Source organism: Zosterops lateralis (genome assembly GCF_965231275.1).
Source record: "Zosterops lateralis genome assembly, chromosome: 7".
Classification (NCBI taxonomy): Eukaryota; Metazoa; Chordata; class Aves; order Passeriformes; family Zosteropidae; genus Zosterops; species Zosterops lateralis.
The window spans coordinates 31,234,885-31,252,409 of record NC_139767.1 but is presented as its reverse complement, the minus strand read 5'-3'; the positions used below and the strand labels follow the sequence as shown (position 1 = coordinate 31,252,409).

At 42.2% G+C, this 17,525-nt stretch overlaps 1 protein-coding gene across 1 annotated transcript in view; it reads left to right on the top strand.

Moving 5' to 3' along the window:
* The first annotated feature begins 5,995 nt into the window (after positions 1 to 5,995).
* Positions 5,996 to 17,525, top strand: part of ACTR3 (actin related protein 3) — a 28,495-nt gene continuing 16,965 nt past the window's right edge. The window contains exon 1 of the mRNA XM_083864843.1: positions 5,996 to 6,116. Coding sequence (XP_083720969.1) covers positions 6,073 to 6,116 — 44 coding nt within the window. The 5' untranslated portion in view covers positions 5,996 to 6,072. The remainder of the gene's footprint in view (positions 6,117 to 17,525) is intronic.

The window sequence follows — 17,525 nt, the reverse complement described above, 5'->3', positions numbered from 1 at the left end:
CTTATGAAAAGCCATTTAAAATGAGTGCTCAAATATTAGCAGCCAAAGCCTCTCAAAAGTTGATAAGCAACAGTGAAAGCCAGAAAAATGTCTCAGAACAGAAACTCATTTGTTTACCTGTCACACGTTCAATTACTTGCAGTTTCAAATGATTGGGTAGCAAAAAAACCCCATGGTGCCACTGCACTCTCTATGACTCCTCATGCTACTTCTTCTGTGAAATGACTCACAAGGTTCACCTTGATCCTCTTTTCCAATCCAGCTTTCCTTGTTCTGGTACTTGCCAACGTTTTAAGGCTTGGTTTTACCCTTGTGGGCTTCTGTGCTCTGCCCACAGGAAAGCTCACAAAACAGTTAAACAGCTGCTAAATTGCAAACTGGTGTCACACTGGTTTTATTTAGCACACGGCTGATATCTTTGAAAAAAAAAATAAAGGACCACTAAATTAAAAACTGTGATTTTACATAAATTTGTGAGTTATCATGGCTTTTACTCAAATTAATGTTCATGACATGAGTGGAAGCTGATGCAGGTCAGGCACTTATAGCTGTGATTGATTTAGGTTCTCAGTTCAATTGAAGTGCCCAAGTCACATGAAAAAGGGAGCAATACATGTTTCTTCCAGCCAAGGAAGTAAATAGGTGCAACTGAGAACACACAATAATGTTTCTATTGCACAAGAAAGCCCAGATTTTCTAATCATGGGCAAAATATGCAGTGCTATTCCTTGGCTCCCAGGTGTGACTGTGTTGAGCCTGTGCAGATACAACTCAAGGGCAGAGGTTTGTGCCCTGCTTTGCAGTTATAGAAATTCTGCTGCCATCCTTTTGCTAGTTCATTTGGCATTATAAAGGATTAAGATGTTATTAGAAGGAACAGAATAACAGCATACAGATAACCAATTCTGAATGGAAAAGCAAGCTGAAAATAGGAATGTGGTGTCCCTTGACTTTTGCAGATTCTGCCTCAAGAACATCAAGTTCTTGAGGAATCATATTTTCAGTCAAATTCTTTTTCTAGGTTTGTCTTTTGATACATAATTTGCTGTTATTCCTACCAAATAAATTGGGCAATGGTGGTATTATCACCATAATAGTGCAAGGATATAAACAAGCCCTAGTTTTTAAGTTTCTCTCTTCCTTACACACCTTGTTTCAGTGCACCAAGAATTATAGCTGGGTTTTTTCCCATTCTTCATTTAGAAAAAAAATATGGTTGGACTAATTATATTTTGAAAGTTAATGGTTTTAGCTGATCTACGTTGAACTCTTGGAGAGCAGCCACATCAAATGAGTTGCTGGTACTTTGCCATGACTTCACCATGTGCAGCTCCATGAAATTACATGCCTCCCATATGGCTGTTGCTATAGCTATGCCAAAATCAACCAATTACACTGTAATCTTGCTTGTGGCCCTTCTTGAAGGAAATCTATACACATCCTTTATCTGGATAGATAAAATGTTTTGGGGTTTTTTTTAGCTCTCTGTAGTATTCTCTTAACTATTGGAAAACTTACTTGTATTAAAATACTCAGAACATGATGGTTAAGTGATTAAGCAGTGTACTTTTTAATAAATACTTACAATAAAGGAATATTATCTAATAGATAACCTAGACAGGATTTTTCTTGGCTGTTTCTCTAGCTTTTATTGTTATGTTTAGCTAGGCTTAAGGGCTCTTCAGTGTGATGCACTGGATATTAAGGTGCCTTTTAAATTCAGTTTATGCCAATCTGAATGGCAACTTGCTGATCCAGGCATCAGATTCTCAGCCCTCCTGGGCATTTCCAAAATCCTCTCACCCCTGGAACTTCCTTTTGGGTTTTTTGGGGGGTTTTGGGGGTTTTTTTCTCTTGCACTTTATTGTGCTTTCCAGGCCTGGATCTAGACAGTTGTTCTTTCTGCATGTTCAAGGGCAGGCCATTAACTGCATGAAAACGATCCAGAGTGAGCAGGATGCTGAAAAGCTTCCCACACAGCTTATCAAGGGATTTGTAATGCTTTTGTCTAGGTGCACACTTCTTCAGCCTGAGGTACTTGTGTGCAATTTTAATACTTAGCATTGCTGGAGCTGGTAAACCATACTTGCATCTTGGGAAACTGGACTTATTTGTACAGCACTTGCAGAAAGCTGTCTGCAAATTCCTTCCATCTGAATCGAACTGCATCTCTGTTTACCTGTTGATTAATAGAAATACTTTCTTTCTGACTTTAATCCTCTCATTCCTTATTCATTTGTATTCATCTGCATTCCCTTGCTCTGTGCTTACATTGTAAACTGCCTGGAGGCAGATGGCAACAGAAGGAGGATGCTCTGCAATGGTAATTACTTCTGTTATCATGGATATTTAGGAAAAGATCACCTGCAATCCAGCTGTGCTTACAAAAGCTGGACTTGGGGCATCATAGAAGGATGCTGTTGCTGGATTATGTGTGCTGTATAAGATTTCACAGAATCATAAAGGTTGGAAGAGATCTCTAAGACCAGCCCAGCCCCACCATGTTCACAGCTAAACCACGTCCCCAAGTCTCACATCCACATGCTTTTAGAACACTTCCAGAGACCACACCAGGTAAAGGCAATCCAGGCTTTTGTTCACTCCCATTCCATTGGTAAGATTGAGAATATACTAAGACATGGCCTCTACACATTAAAAATTTCGTTTCTGGTACACCCTGAAACAATGAAAAGCTTTTCATAACTCAGGAACTGACTTCTGGCCAAATAAGGATGAAAAGATTCAGAAAATTACACCATGAAAACAGACTGTAGGCTTTTCTACTGCTCCTGTATCGAAGAAATAAGTAAAGGTTGGAAAACCTTTCTATGAAAGAAATGTACCAATCAGCACAGCAATCCTGCTGGATCTAGCTGAATTTCAGCTTTATAAGCTCAATTTTGTAATTTAAGCACAAGAGTTCTACGCTAAAAATATCCACCAAGATTAGCTAGATGCCAATGCATAAAACTACAAAAGGTCTGTACAGAAACCAGTATTGAAATTTAAATTGATCTATTTGAATTTGGATGAGTTAATATATCAAACTTGTGTTTATGGTCCAACAATGTGAGATAATAGTGCATAAAGAGAAATCTTGCCCCTTTATTTTATTGGATTGGTGCCCGAGTCTACAGCCACCTGAAAACTGAATCTGGCAAGGCTAATAAAATGAAACATGAGAGATCTCATGGCCAGGGAGTCTTTCAACCCTTTCCCTTGCAAAACTGTGACTGACTTGGCACTTTTATACTGAGAGAAATCCTATGCTTTTTGGTCCTCAAATGTAAATTCCACTGTAATTCAGTAAACTAAAATGCACCAGCACTGCTCTTTTTCAATGTCATTCTTCATGCAGACTCAGGAAGAACACACACTGATAGCAAGAGATTGCAATGGAGTTGCTTAACAGAGTTGTTTCACTTTCCATATGACCTGCAGTACTTTTTTTGTTCTGCTCAGTGCTCCACCATTTCCCAGAAAACACTTGTACTCACAGGGAGGAAAAGATAAATTCAGCAATGGGATATTTTCTGTAGAGTGCATTATAGTAAGTGCTTTTGGGTGTGATTTAAAGTTTTATAGTGAAATGATGCTTCTACTAACAGAAAATCTCCAGCACACTATTACAACCACTCTACTCTCTGTCCTTTGGCTTTGCTATTAAGGTTTAGCAAGATTAATCAGGAGCATTATTTGGAAATATTAGGTAATAAAGGCTGGCCAGCTATGGAACACTAATGATTGTTCTGTTTAAATCTCACTGCAGCTGGGTAAATTAACTCTGGTCCTGATCCCTTCCGTGCTGGCTCTGTGATCTGTATGGCCTGGACAGAACCTGCCAGTTCCATCCTTTCCACATGCCTCAGGTTTTTGGACCTTGTTTTGTGCTCCTCTGGGAGGATACTTTAACTCCAGCAGCTGGAGCCCAAAGCTGCTCTCTCATTCCATGATTCCATCTGCCAGATGCAGCAGTTGAATCTGCTGCATGTATAACCCTGACTACCAGGTAATAAAACTGAGAGTGAAAAGTCCACATGGAAGTTTATATCCTAACTGTATTTATTTTAGATAAATATTTACCTGTGCATACACAGCAGCACATACAAAAAAAAGGGCTATTTGCACTTTCTCTGAAAAGCTTTCAGAGATATTCATCTTTAATATTCTAGCTAAGCACAGCTCACAAGCTACACAATATCCTGCAGAAATCCCTTTCATTATCTGAAAAATGTCTCATAATGTTCTAGTCGTAATTTGCTTTGACATTAAAATAAAAATGTTAATATTCTCAATATCTCCTTTCCTTGCTTATGTTCCTCAGGAAGATCTGGCAGCCCACGGAAGCCAGATGGTGACTTGAACTTCCCAAATGAACTGCCTGGCTGCTGCTGCTGGAAGGGATGGTTTTGTTCTCTCCCAAGTCATCCTGAAGGGCATGTACCGAGTCCTTCCTTTGCTTTGGCACTGACTCTAGTCTATCCTTCCAGTGAAAAACGGCAAAGAGGCAATTTTAATTGGAGATAGCTGAAACCAGGTGAGGAGAACATGCTTGAAGAAGGAAGCAAGACCACGGTGAGAATGCTTGGAGGGTTCCCTGAGGGACACAGGGCCACTCTACAACCTGAAAGGATGTCAGATCAGGACTAGGAACAGTGTGGAGACTACCAGAGGGAAAAGCAAGTCTAATATGAAGCCAGCAAACAAGGGTAGGACAGCACAGATCTACAACATAGCTCAGACAAAATCTGAAGGGCCAGAGCTGAGCTTAACTGGGTCTCCAGTTCTCTGGGACAAGGACTGTGGGGTGGAGACCCCTGGTGATGCTTATTAGAGCCATTAAGATCCACTAGGGCCCACTGAGTCCTGACAATTATTCATTTTGATGGATTAGCAAATTTGTTCACAGCTCGACATCTGGTTATGCCACGAAGCTCAGACTTTCTCATTGCCAAGGTAGGAGCAGGTTTCATTGGAAAGGACTGAAAGCAAAGGCAAAGGACTGAAAACACCTGAAATATCCAATATGAGAGCTGTTAAAACACTAAGATATTTTGAAAACAAACAAAAAGCAGTGTGTGGCTGCAGTGCACCACAGGGCAAGGACTGGGCCAGACCTGGTGTGCTGAGGACTCTGTCTTTCAAGGCCTGAAGGGTTGTGGAAGGTGGAAAGAGAAAAAAAGAGAAGAATACAGACTGCATTTTGTCCACCTGAATACCAAACAGTGCATTGTCTCTTGCCCTCTTTGGCACAAAGATGATGGGGGGTCTGTTGCATCTGTCTTACAAGGAGCTGGGCCTGTTCAGTGTAGAGAAGACTGAGAGGGCCTCTCATTAATGCACATAAATATCTCAAAGATGAGTGCCAACAGGATGGTGCCCGACTCTTTTCAGTGGTGCCCAGCGACAGGATGAGGAGCACTGGGCATAGACCAAAGGACGAGAAGTCCAGCGTGAGGAAGAATTTCTTTACATCAAAGAGCAGTGCAGAGCTGCCCGGGTAGGGCGGGGAGTCTCCTACACTGGAGACATTCGAAGCCGATCTGGAGACATTCCTGTGTCACTGCTCCAGGTGAGCCTGCCTGGGTGTGAGGGATGGCCCGAATGACCTGCACAAGTCCCTTCCAACTTTGTGATCCTGCGACTGGCATGGGCTGCCCACGGAGGTGGCGGAGCCACAGTCCCTGGAGGTGTTTAAGGAAAGCCTAAACGTGGCACACGGCCTGTTTGACATGGTGCTGCTCGGTCACTGGTGGGACCCGGCAACCTGGTGGATGTTTCCCAGCCCGATTAACCCTGCGCTACACCCGCAACACTCGGCGATGGAGCAGCTCCCGCGGCCCTGAGGGCGCTGCCGGCGCTCCGCCCGGCGGGCGAGGCCGCGCCACGGCCGCACGTCACGGGGCGGGGCGGGTCAGCCATCTTGGGCTGGCCGGGCAGCGAGCGAGCGGGCGGGGGCGGAGGCAGCGCCCGCCCTGCGGAAGTCCCTCGGTGCCGCCGAGCGCAGCCCGTCCAGCCCCGCCGGAGCCCAGGGCTGCCCGCCGTTCCCCAGCACCGCCGCTACCGACCAGCATGGCAGGGCGGCTCCCGGCCTGCGTGGTGGACTGCGGCACGGGGTGAGACGCGGCCGCTGACAGCTCGGGGCCGCCCGGGGCGGGGCCGGGCGGGTTCCGCCGCCGATGCTGCTGCAGATGGCGGCGGGGGTCGCGCTGCCGGGCCGGGCGGCCGCGCCCGAGCTACCGCGGGGCCGGTGCCGGGAGGGATGGGCCGGGCCGGGCTGGGCTGGGCTGCGCTGGGCCGGGCCGGGGGGAGCATCCAGGCGCCTTCCCTTCCCCGCCCTTCGCTCTCCGGGCGGCGGGAGCCGTGTCCCGGCGCGGCCCCGCTCGCTGCTCTCGGGCCGGTCGGGGCCGCCCCCATCGGTCCCGGGCCGGAGTGCGGGACCTTGTGCGGCTGCCGGGGCCGGCGGGGACACGGCTCCCGTGGCCGCCCACAGCCCCGGGGACGCCCCGGCTCGGGGGAGTCGCTGCCCTGCCCGGCGCCGTCTGGGGGGATCGTGTGTATTTATTTATTATTTTTTTTTAACGTGCGGATAATGTCATTTATTCTGTGTTACTTCTCTCTGTGGAAGAAAAAAAAAAAACCCCTCCCCTTCCATCGAGCAGGCGCAGAGGAACTTCCTTAGTTTTGTCAAAGCCTCTTCCTGCTTTCGGGCTTTTATACCTTATAAGGCAGTTTTCAGTGTCAAACCTGAACCAAATCCGCTTTGGAAAGGCTCATTTTCGTTCGGCAGCTGCCGGGCGGTGGAGGGGACGCGGTGCCGGTGATCCGGAGCCGCAGGAGCGGTGGCCGGGGGAGGCCCCGGCGGTGCGGGCCGGCTGTAGGGGCTCCGGGGCCGGGCAGGGCTCGGGGCCGGGGGGAGCCGGGCCGGGCTCGGGAAGCGCCAACCGCGCCGTGACCCGCGGGCCGCCCGAAGAGGAAACGTCTCCGCCAGGCAGCGGGTTTTTCATTGCAAGGGAAAGCGCTGCTGGGTTTTTAAGGCTCTTGAGCTGCCGCTGGTGGCATGCTGCTTCTTTGACTCGTTTTTTTACTTTCTTTTCCTATCCCTCTAAAATAAAGAAACTTTTCAGTGAGTGCTCTGTAGATGCAGGTGTTTATCGTGCTTTCTTGAAAGGGCGTATTCTTGTCCACCCTAAGCATTTGTTTCTGAAAGCACATTCTCATCATCCCCTCAAGAGAACCTCTTTAGTGTAGGGCATTAATAAATCGGTATTTAGGAAGAGCAGATATATGTGTGTGTGTGTGTCTGATGTCTGCATGTCTAACAGTTGTGTGAAGGAGTCATTCCTGTAGTGAAAGCAGAATTAAAACCTTGAATTCTGTGGGATGGAGGAAAGTGAGCACACTGGGAATGAGGTGTGTAGCTGAGTATAACAGAAGTATATGTGAGTTTACCATGTGCTGTTTGTCTTTCAAAGGAAAAGATCTGTAACTGCTCTGCCACATGCCACCAGAGGCTTTTTCCCATCCCACACGTTTGTGTATCACTGGTAGTCCCATTACAGGCAATAATTATGTCTTTGTAGGTTTGTAGAGTACAGGTTGTGACCACAGGATTAGAAATTCACTTAAAGCTTTCAGCAGTGCCCCGCAGGAGCAGCATGCAAGCACAGAGCTGTGTGAGAAATAACTTTGTCTTGTTGATGTGAGAGGTGTACCAAGGGAACACGAGTGTTAGATGTTCCTGGGGAAGATGTGTGTGCAAGTACACCATTAATCAACTTGGCTTCAGAGGGTGTACTCAGTAATGTTCTTGAAAATAATGTTAGCCAAGTCTTGCTCCTGTTTAATTTATTTATTTCCCTACAAATCTTTCAAAAATGCTTGAAGATGCTGTTTTGTTGTGTGCTGTATTTTTTTTTTTTATGTAGCCCAGCCTATTTTACTCTCCAGGCTTTTCATTTCAGGTTCATTTCCTCGTCCAACATTGTTCTTTCATAAATTTCTGCCTCAAGAAAGTGAGGGCAAAGATTTGTAGCACTGTAAAAATTACAGAGTGTTGAGGTGGTTTGAATTCAATAATTTCAGTAGACAAAAATATAAAGTGGTGAATTTACTAAGGAAAAACAGTGTAGTTGAGATGAATAAGAAACAGGTGGGTAGTAGTGCAGTGAGTTATGATAACATGATCATGCTCTTGGTTTTTATTTTTTATTTGGTGCAGCCCTCCCAGTCTACCTCACTTTTTGTGTGAGAACACAAACTGTGTCAGCTCAGTGCAGATCAGCTGAGGTCTCAGTGTTCCATCCTGTCTGCCAAAATGACAGAAAGCAGACAAATTAAATATAGCCCCAAAAAAGAGGAAAAGAGGTTTTGGAGATACAGCCAAAACAGAAAGGGTGAAAGGAGCTGCCTTGCTTAGAACAGGCTTTAAATGTGCACTGGTTTTCCAATAAGTAGGCTTTTTTTAGAGGGAAGGGTTGATAGTTTGTAATCTCAGGAGAATTGACCTCAATCAGCAAAAGGGCAGGTGTAGAAGTGGTATTGAAGAGTGTCTTCCTATGTCTTGTGCTTGTAGCCACAGTTCAGTTTTATCTGAGTGTTAAATTTTGGTTTTTGTTTTTTTGTTTTTTTTTTAAATGTGTGTGTGTGCATTTTTGCTGGCTAAGACAGAGTGATGCGAAAGGCTCTGCTGCCTTTCTCAGCATCAGCCTGCACAGATTATACAAATGATAAGGATTTCTTTCAAAGCATAAAGAGACCAAAACAGAAGAGATTGGGGAGATGATATGATGACTATAGCTTGAGGTTATAACAGCTCGGTCACTTTTTAGGGGTCATCTAAGTACGTGTCATACAGCTGGAGCTGGGGAGTTGGTTTAATCAGTGACATGGCAGTCAGATGCAGCTGCAATTCTTCCAGTGTTACATTTGTTACCCTGAAATTTGCATTCTTTGCTTAAGCAAACTTGATACCTAGAAAATAAGGTAATTGATACCTAGTAAGAGCAAGTAAATAGTTACTTTTGGTTTTAGAAGCTACTTGTCTGAAGCACTGTCTTTTTAATTGTACAGTAGCATTACAGGTATGGTATGAAAAATCTGAAGAGCCCAGTTGGTTTAACATAACTGTTAAACCCAGTATATTTCTATAACTGATAGCCTTGTCTAGTTTAGTTTTAAATATACTGTTGTTTTGTTGGATAATGTGTAGAACAACACTGTAGACCTTATTATCAGGAAGTCCATGTTAGTAGTGAATTTGACTTCACTTGGCTGCTGAGAGCCCCCCTCTTTCTCTACTTTCCACAAAAGATGGGCACCAGGTCCATGAGCAAGGAGCTTTGAAGCAACACTTGTGTGCTGTTCTGTTTATATCCTTCAAACACTGGCAAATTTTTGGTTTTCCTGAAGTCAGTAGATGTGCTGTGAGTGAGACGTACTTCATCCTTTGGCGTAGCTAAGGTTTACATGCATTTTAAAACAAAAATTCAAAATAGAAAAACGAGATGGACTTCTTCCAATAAAGTGTGTGAGCAACGTACCAAAGAAAGGAAAAGGCTCTTAGTCATTTTTTAATCACAGTGGGCTGCAGTCTTTTGCTCTGTGCCTTTAGGGTGTTTGAATTGTTCTTGCCGCCTCTTCCACAGGCGAGCACAGCGCTGCCTGCAAGCCATGATTAAAAGCTCTTCCTACGCCACTTTGGAATTTAGCTTGATTAGGTTGACAAGTGTATTTTAACTGTGTCTTTTTGTGTGAGTGCACTTTTTTCCTTCAGTGTAACTTGTATAACACTGAATTAGCTCATTTGGGATGGCAGATAATTGCAAGTGTTCAAATTAATGGCTCTTCAGCTGAGCTCTGCAGTAAGTGGCTGTGCAACTACTGTGCTTCCAAAATGAGAACTTAATTATAGCAGTGAAATAGATTTACAGAATATTATTTGTATTTTCTATACCTGAACATTGTTTTCTGCAGGTTTGTGTGCCATTTTTCAGTGGCTGCCGGGTGGATGCATTCAATACTTTAGTGTCAAGTGGTGACCAGCTCCTCTAATGTACCCAAGAGTTGTTTGTTGGGAGGGTCATGTCTGTTGGTAACCTTTTTCTTGTAAATTGGTTATATGATTGTGTGGAAAAAACCCAACCTGTTGTCATGGGTCTTGTTTTCTTGCCTTCTCTCCTATGCCAAGCTAGGCCTCTTTTTTATTTCCCATGCACAAGTTGCAAAAAGTGATGTGGTTTTTTAAACTTCTTTCTTGCATACTAGAGGTGAATTAAAGGGTTTGGGATTGACTGGAGAAAGATTTCCTATTCTTCATGAGAACTCAGGATTTCTTCGACACCTCCTGGCAGTCTGGGTTCCCACTGAGCTGACAGCCAGGAGGATTGAGGCTGCTCAGGATTTCCAGGGTTTCTTGATGTGGAGTTTCAAGCTGTTCTCTTGAATGAGTCACATACATCTCTGGGAGTTTCTTGGCTATTCTGTCTCTCTAACCAGTGCTGTGAATGAAGAGTGAATTTGGGCACACAGAACCTCAGAGAAGCAGAGTCTAGCTGGAGTGAGCTTTGCTTTGGGGAAATTCTCTACAAAACCTACTGCTCTAGTTAATCTCCATGCAACAACTCTGTAACTCTTAAGGAGAGCAAAGTATTTATGGGTTGAGTGCCTTCTGATGTGATAAGGTATGACAGGATTATGTCGTTCTGTTTGTCTTCTGGGTTTTGACCTGAGGGTGTAAATGAGTACAAGATCCATGAAAAGCAGTAATCTTCAGTAGACAGCAAAGTCTGTGAGGTGAGAAATCCAGTGCTATAAAATCAAGGTGGGGGAAGTAACAGTCTGTTTTGTGAGCTCTTGAACTTTTTAGTGTCTTATACTGTGCCTTGAAATTATTTTTCTCTCCTAATGTTCCAGACATGAGTTATTTCTGCAGGTTTTTCAAAGCCTGACTTATGTTTAGTATAAAGATTTCAGCACCATGATATTTTTGCAGTTTGTACTTTAACTGGATATCTTGTCACATCCTTCTGTGGGCTCGAGTCTTCATGAAGATTTTTCTTTTGGACTGAATTTTCTCTGTATTATGTCATCCCAGAAGTAATTTTTCAATGTGGAATGCATGGACAAAATATTTCCTTGATGGCATTTGGAAAAAATACTCTTCCAGGGTTTTAAGAGTATCTTTTGCTTGCCAGTGGCTGAAGTGTGGTTAGGGAGGGAGGAGGAAGTGTGTCATCCTTCATGTAGAAAAAGGAATTGTACTAGGTCAAGAATTGATTTAATACATTAAAAAAAATTTGCAAGGAGACTTTGAAGGCTGATGGTGACTTCTGGTGTCTCTTGGATGGTTCTAATACATCACAGTCCACGTTGCAACACTAAATGCTCAGAGTATGCAATGTAATGAGGAATAATAGGAGTTCAGTTAGGAGTACATGTATTTCTATTGACACAAATTTTTTTTTTTGTTGTTTGTTTGGTTTTTTTTTTTGTTTTGTTTTTGTAATTCTGTCATAGGCATCAGTTTATATCTTGTTTTAGTGCATCCCAGAAGCCATTCAAGATGCATGGCACCTTCCAGTCCTTCTGTTTCTGCTCCTCTTTTCCCCTGTCTCACTTGTGCTTCATACAGAGGAAAGAGGCTGTGGCATTTCAGGGTAGAGAACAAACCCAGTTGCATCCTGGGCTGGATCTGTGAAGTTAATGATTAATGAACCTCCTTCTGTGCACTGCAGGGCTCCTGCTTGGGGCAGGGTTTGAGGTGTGCCCGGGATGGGCACCTTCCATTCTTGTTCCTTGCTGTGTTTGGTACCTGGCCTGGACTTTCTTCCCAGCAGGTGTGTCGATTGCATGACTCCTATGGACATTTACTTGTCTAAATTTGTTGAGAATACGTTTTTTAGAAGTTGAGAAATATTGCACCAGTTCTGAGTAGTAATCTGTGCTCTGTATTGTTTTATAGGCACATATAAGAAACTTTGCAGTAGGTTTGTTAGTTCATGCAATTGGAAGGTTTCAACATAATGTTTCAACATTTAGTTTCATCATTGCAGGCCTTCTTGGGGAGGTGCTGAAATGTTCTGACAATTTCAAACAAATTAAAAAAACCCAAAACTTAAATAAATGCTTGTCCAAAATTAGAAGACTTTAGGGAGACAAGGTCAATTTCAAAGGTAAAATAACTAAAAACATACTTGGGTTTGTCCCCAAAGAAATTCCAAGTTCTTTTCTGATGTATGTAAGAAAAGGAATCTCTATTGCTTTAATCTTTAATTTTTGGTTACTGAACTAAAATATATTTAGGTGTACCAGTCTAACAGAAATCATCCTTGGGTAGATGCTTAAAAATACCAGTTGGATTGCAAACTTGTTAGTGCCCATAGCAGGATTACTTTAAGCATCAATCTTTTCTAAGTGCTACTAGTGATGTATTGCTGAGGTTTTGTTTATTCAATTATAGCCAAAATTGAAAAAATAATAATTTTATCCACTGACTTAATGTAGGGTATAATATGATTCATATTTTTTTTTCTTTTTGTCCTGATCATGGGTTTGCATTTTTAAGACTAGATGGAAAAAACTCTAGATAAATGTAGGGTTTTCATTTTGTCTGGGATTTCCTTTTTCTCTTTATTATTCTCTTGTGGTCAGTGCAAATGTTTGCAGCTGTGCACAGGATGTGTGTTGGCTTGCTCAGGCTGTAGAGAACAAGATGCAGACAGAGGTTATCTGTTGATACTTTATTTTAATAAATAAATGCTATCAGTGGATGAATACAATTTGTAATTCTTAACACCAGATCTCTTATCTAGGTTTTCAGTATTAGTATTTTTTTGTCTTAGATACAGAAAGAACATTGTTTATCATCTGCAAGATCTTTCACAATACAACTGCTTGGATATTTACTGTCAGACTTCAGCATGTCTGTGATCCTTTTAAAGGAGACCTGCTTTTTATATTAAACAAGATTTACTGGTATGTTTTTATCCACAGCTGAGTGGGGCATTTTTTTCTACGAGGCAACTGTTTCTAATCGGAACAATCTTTTATTAGAGCGTGGTGTAACATGGTAAATATGTGATCTGGTGCTCCAGTGCAAGTCTGCTCTTGATGGAGGACATTTGGTTACCTGCTGAAAGGCTGGAGTGGTAATGGGTGCACGGGGCAGATTGGGGTGCTGGGACAGTCCCTTGGTGCTTGCTGGGGGCTCCTGCCCTCCCTCCCTGCTCTCCCAGTCCATTCCTGCTCAGATTGATGGGGATGGGGCCACAGCTCTTGGGGCAAAGCTGGAGCTCTCAAGTGCTGAAACTGTACATATAGCAAGCACAAAACTCAACCTTTTTTTTTTTTTTTTTTTTTTTTTTTTTTTTTTTTTTATGTAGCATAACTTTACACTTTTAGCCCCTTTTTACATTTATTGCATGAAGAAATTTCCAAGTCACGTCAGGCTTTTTCTACATCATAAAACTTAGATTTCATCTAATTTCTTCAAGTGTAGTATTTTGTTTGCTTGCAGGTTATATATATGTGTCCATTCAATTGATCCTTCTGTGCTTTATCTGCTGAAAAATATGTATAATTAATTTATTTTCTTGGTTTTTTTCTTGCTGATAAATGTCTGTGCGGTCGTAGAATATTCCGAGTTGGAAAGGACCCACAGGGATAATTGAGTCCAGCTCCTGATGTTCAGCTTATTTTGGGTAAATGATGTAGAAAGTTGCCAAATAAATCTCCCCCTCATACTAAATAACTTATACTGTCAAGTAATTATTCATGTAAGACTGCCAAACTTTTGGGCACTATTTCCTCATTATTTGGAAATACTGCATGGAGTAGGCAGGCTGTGAAAAATGCTCAGAAAGCCTGGAAAAATGAAATATAAATTTATTAAAAAGCCTATCAGTATAGGTGAGCACTGTGTGGGTGTGGTGTAACACAGAGGCTCTGTTAAGACACTTGTTAAAATGAATTAGTCTAGAAGTCTCAAAGGAAGCAGTGAGTAGAAAGGGAGCGTTTTGCCTTTGCCAACACAAACTACTCTACTCTCATTATACAAAGATAATATCCAAAGCCCTTTGCTCTTCTTACTTTGAGGAAAATGCAGTCAAAGGAAAACTTTAACTTCTGGGTTAAAGTATGTGCCAGCATAAATATCAATAATGGGTTTACAAATACAAATAAAACTGACAAAGACTACAAATTTAGGTGATAGTATCCTCAAAGGTTTGGGTTTTATTAGTTGAAAACACTTAAATATGGGCTGGTTTCAAATCCACTTTTTGTGGCTCAATTATAAGCCAGTCTTTTGGATATAAGTGGATATAATCTTATCTTCCTCTTTACTTTTAGGAGAACTTTTCCAGGGTTAGCTTAACAATATTGTTTAGTTGGTTGATTTTCAAAGATTTGGTTGTTAGTAAACATAAAACAAAATTGAAAGTTGTTGCTCTTCTACTCCATCCAGTTGTTGGTAAAGTTAGAAGTAGCACAAAGCAGTAGTTTTTTTATTCTCCAGACTGGTGTTAAAAATGTCACCTGGAGACCTGTATTGTGTATTGAATAGAAATTCACAGTACATGTGAATTTATTCTGAGTGCTGTGTAGCGCAGGCAGCTTTTGCCCCCGTGTTCCTCTTGGTCATTCTGGCCTGGCTCTGTACAGCTGTGTCTTTGTGGTTTTCACTCCCCATTTTAGCTAGATTTTACTAGCACACAGTACAGTTGTCTGTGCTCCGAGTTGTGGAGGTAGCTGCTGGTAAAAAGCTGGATAAACCTACACAAAAATATAGATGCCTTTAAAGATAAATCAGCCTTTTTTAAAGGTGGTTTTTACCTATTTAGGAAATAAACATTCGCTAGAAGCACTTTCATGCTGCTTTTGAGCTCATTTATTAAATTGCACACCAATTTGCTTACGGTTTGTTTTACTGTGACAGTTTCAGTATGTGGCACAGAACTATTTGTTGCCAAGGTGAAGTTTCTTGCTTGAGTGGGCTGATATTTTTGGGGGAAAATACTGTAAAATAGTAGTTTCAAACACACAGTAATACAGTTAATTCCAAAGTCAAGCGTGTAGACTGTGAGATTTTTACCACTTCCATTACCTAGAGGTCCCATATGTCGTTGAAATACTATACATCCCTTCATGTGTCTTATCTGCAGTTTAAGAAGGTTCTTTTTACCTGAGAGTGCTTCTGATCATGTGGGTTTTTTCCATTTATGGAGCAAATTCTTTGGTTTCCACTGTTGATTACTTGAAACACTTGTTGATCAAAAATGTTTTAAAATCTGACAGAAGCAGCAGCTATTTAAAAATGCAAACTAGTAATCTTGTAAAAGGTAAACTATATTAGCCAAAGATGTAAAATATGAAAAACATGGCTAATTTCAAAATACTGCTGTCATATGTTTTATCGAGGACACTTAAAAAGAGATAATAAACTAATTTGTTAATACAGGTCCCATTTTTCTAATATAATCAGTCCTTCAGGGACTTCTGCTGCTGCTTAACTAATTTGCATGTGATGCTAGAGCTGAGACCTTTTTTAAATGGGCAAGACAGCTTGCCACTTTCACTGTAATTTTCTCATCATTTCTCTTTACAGGGATTTGAAAAGTAAATACTTCCTAGGCTTTTCAGTCCCATCTGGATGGGAGAACAATCCTGATACATGAAGGATGATAGAAGAAAAGCAACAAAAGCAACACAAGGGCTTGTTCAGGCTTTTCAGTCATATGAAGACTAGGAATTCCTCCATGTTTGAGAAATGTTCCACTTTTTTTTTAAGGCAGCTGTTGTCAGAAGACATCAGACAGTAAAAACATGGAATTTGTCTGATAATTTCTGTCTAGAATTTATCCAGTTGAAACAGCAAAGGATATTAAACCCTTTTTGATAAAGTCTTTGATGGACAGACCATGTGTAAGGAGGTGGTATTGAAGAGTGGAATCCCTTTCCATTCTGTTTAAAAACTTGGAGTTTTTGCCATGAGATTTATTTCATGCCCTTTTGAATGTATTACCAGGTGCATGTTCTCCCTAGAATCTCCCCACTCTGAGCTTTCTGTAGTGCCTCCTATACCTTGCTTACTTAATTACAATTTTTTGAGTTAAGGTAATTTAGCCAGCAGTGAATGTGTGTTGAACGATGAGTGTTGTAATCATCTTGTTTTCTGTCTTTGGCCCTCATTTCCTGGAGTCTTTTCCACGTGGTTTCAGTAAAAAAATGCAAAGCACTCCTGGCTCAGAAGAGTTCATAAACACATGGGAAGAGGCTCTCAAGGGAAATGGGAGATTGGCTCCAGACCCATTTGCATGGAAGGGGATATGGAGCAGGGATCTGCTGCCTGAGCAAGTCTGACACCTTGCAAAAAGGCAGTATCAGCTTACATTTAAGAATAAATGCATTTAACTGTGTAAAGCCTAATCTAATCACTGGATGTTAGGCTTGCTTGGAGCATGACCACTTGGGCATGTTCTGCATAGGACTTGAGGTGTGTTTAGGTAGGGAAACCTTGCTGGGCTTGATGTACAGGCTGTGGTGCACACCAAAGCAGAATTTTAGAAGTTACACACGTGTTCCGTCCAGGCTACGGTGCCTGGGAAACCCATTGCATCTGCAGGGTGAGATACAGCCAAAGGATGTTTGTTGTTGTATTTGGAGTGAGAACTTGCACAGAAGGGTTGTGGCTCAGATGGTGAAGAGTAATTCAGAACCATCATGAAGAGAGCAGTTTGATGAACAAGAAAAAAAAAATAACCCTCTGAACAAAATTCCCTTGTTTTTTCTAATGATGTACCTCAAAGGTAAACCAGAAAGGGACTGTTTTGATTGCCTTCAATTTTGGGTTTTTTACGCCCACTTGCTTAATTTTTCCCACAGAAAAATGTTTCATTTTTTCTTTTGCTTGTTTTTCAAGTTGCTTTGTATCTCTCCTGTGGGACCAGCATTACAGGCACATCTTACTTCTGTTTGTGTGTGCATTTTCAGTGTGTGACATCTGTTAGCCCAGGTCATTAGGAGTATCTGAGGAATAGGCTGCAACCCAGATTTGCTCTAGGAGTTGGAGATCAGGTGATGCTTGTCCTCAAGTGCTCTTGTCTGCTTGTGCTGGGTTAACTCCTGTCTTTGTGTAGAGCTGTCAGAGGAGTGACACTCACAATTTGTGTTGGACACCCCCCCAGCTCTGTGGTACTTCAGGAGCACTGGACAGCTGCATTGCCCACAGAGGAGTTGTCCCCCTGTTCCTCACTTGTGTTAGAGTTGCAGTTGTGCTGCACTAGGGTGTATAACTTGGGAGAATGGCATTTGTTGTGGGTAGGAAAGCAGTGGAGCAAAGGCACATGGTCATAGTTTGTGGTTTGCAGATGGTGGTTCTGGTAATGACATCCTTGTTACAAGTTCTAACCCTCAGCACCGTTTCCTTTTGGCTTTAAAATTGCGTGACTAATGCACAAGTAACCTCCCAGTGACATTGCCTTTGTGTCATAGCCTCAGAAACATCTATTCTAGGTGAGAGGGCACAT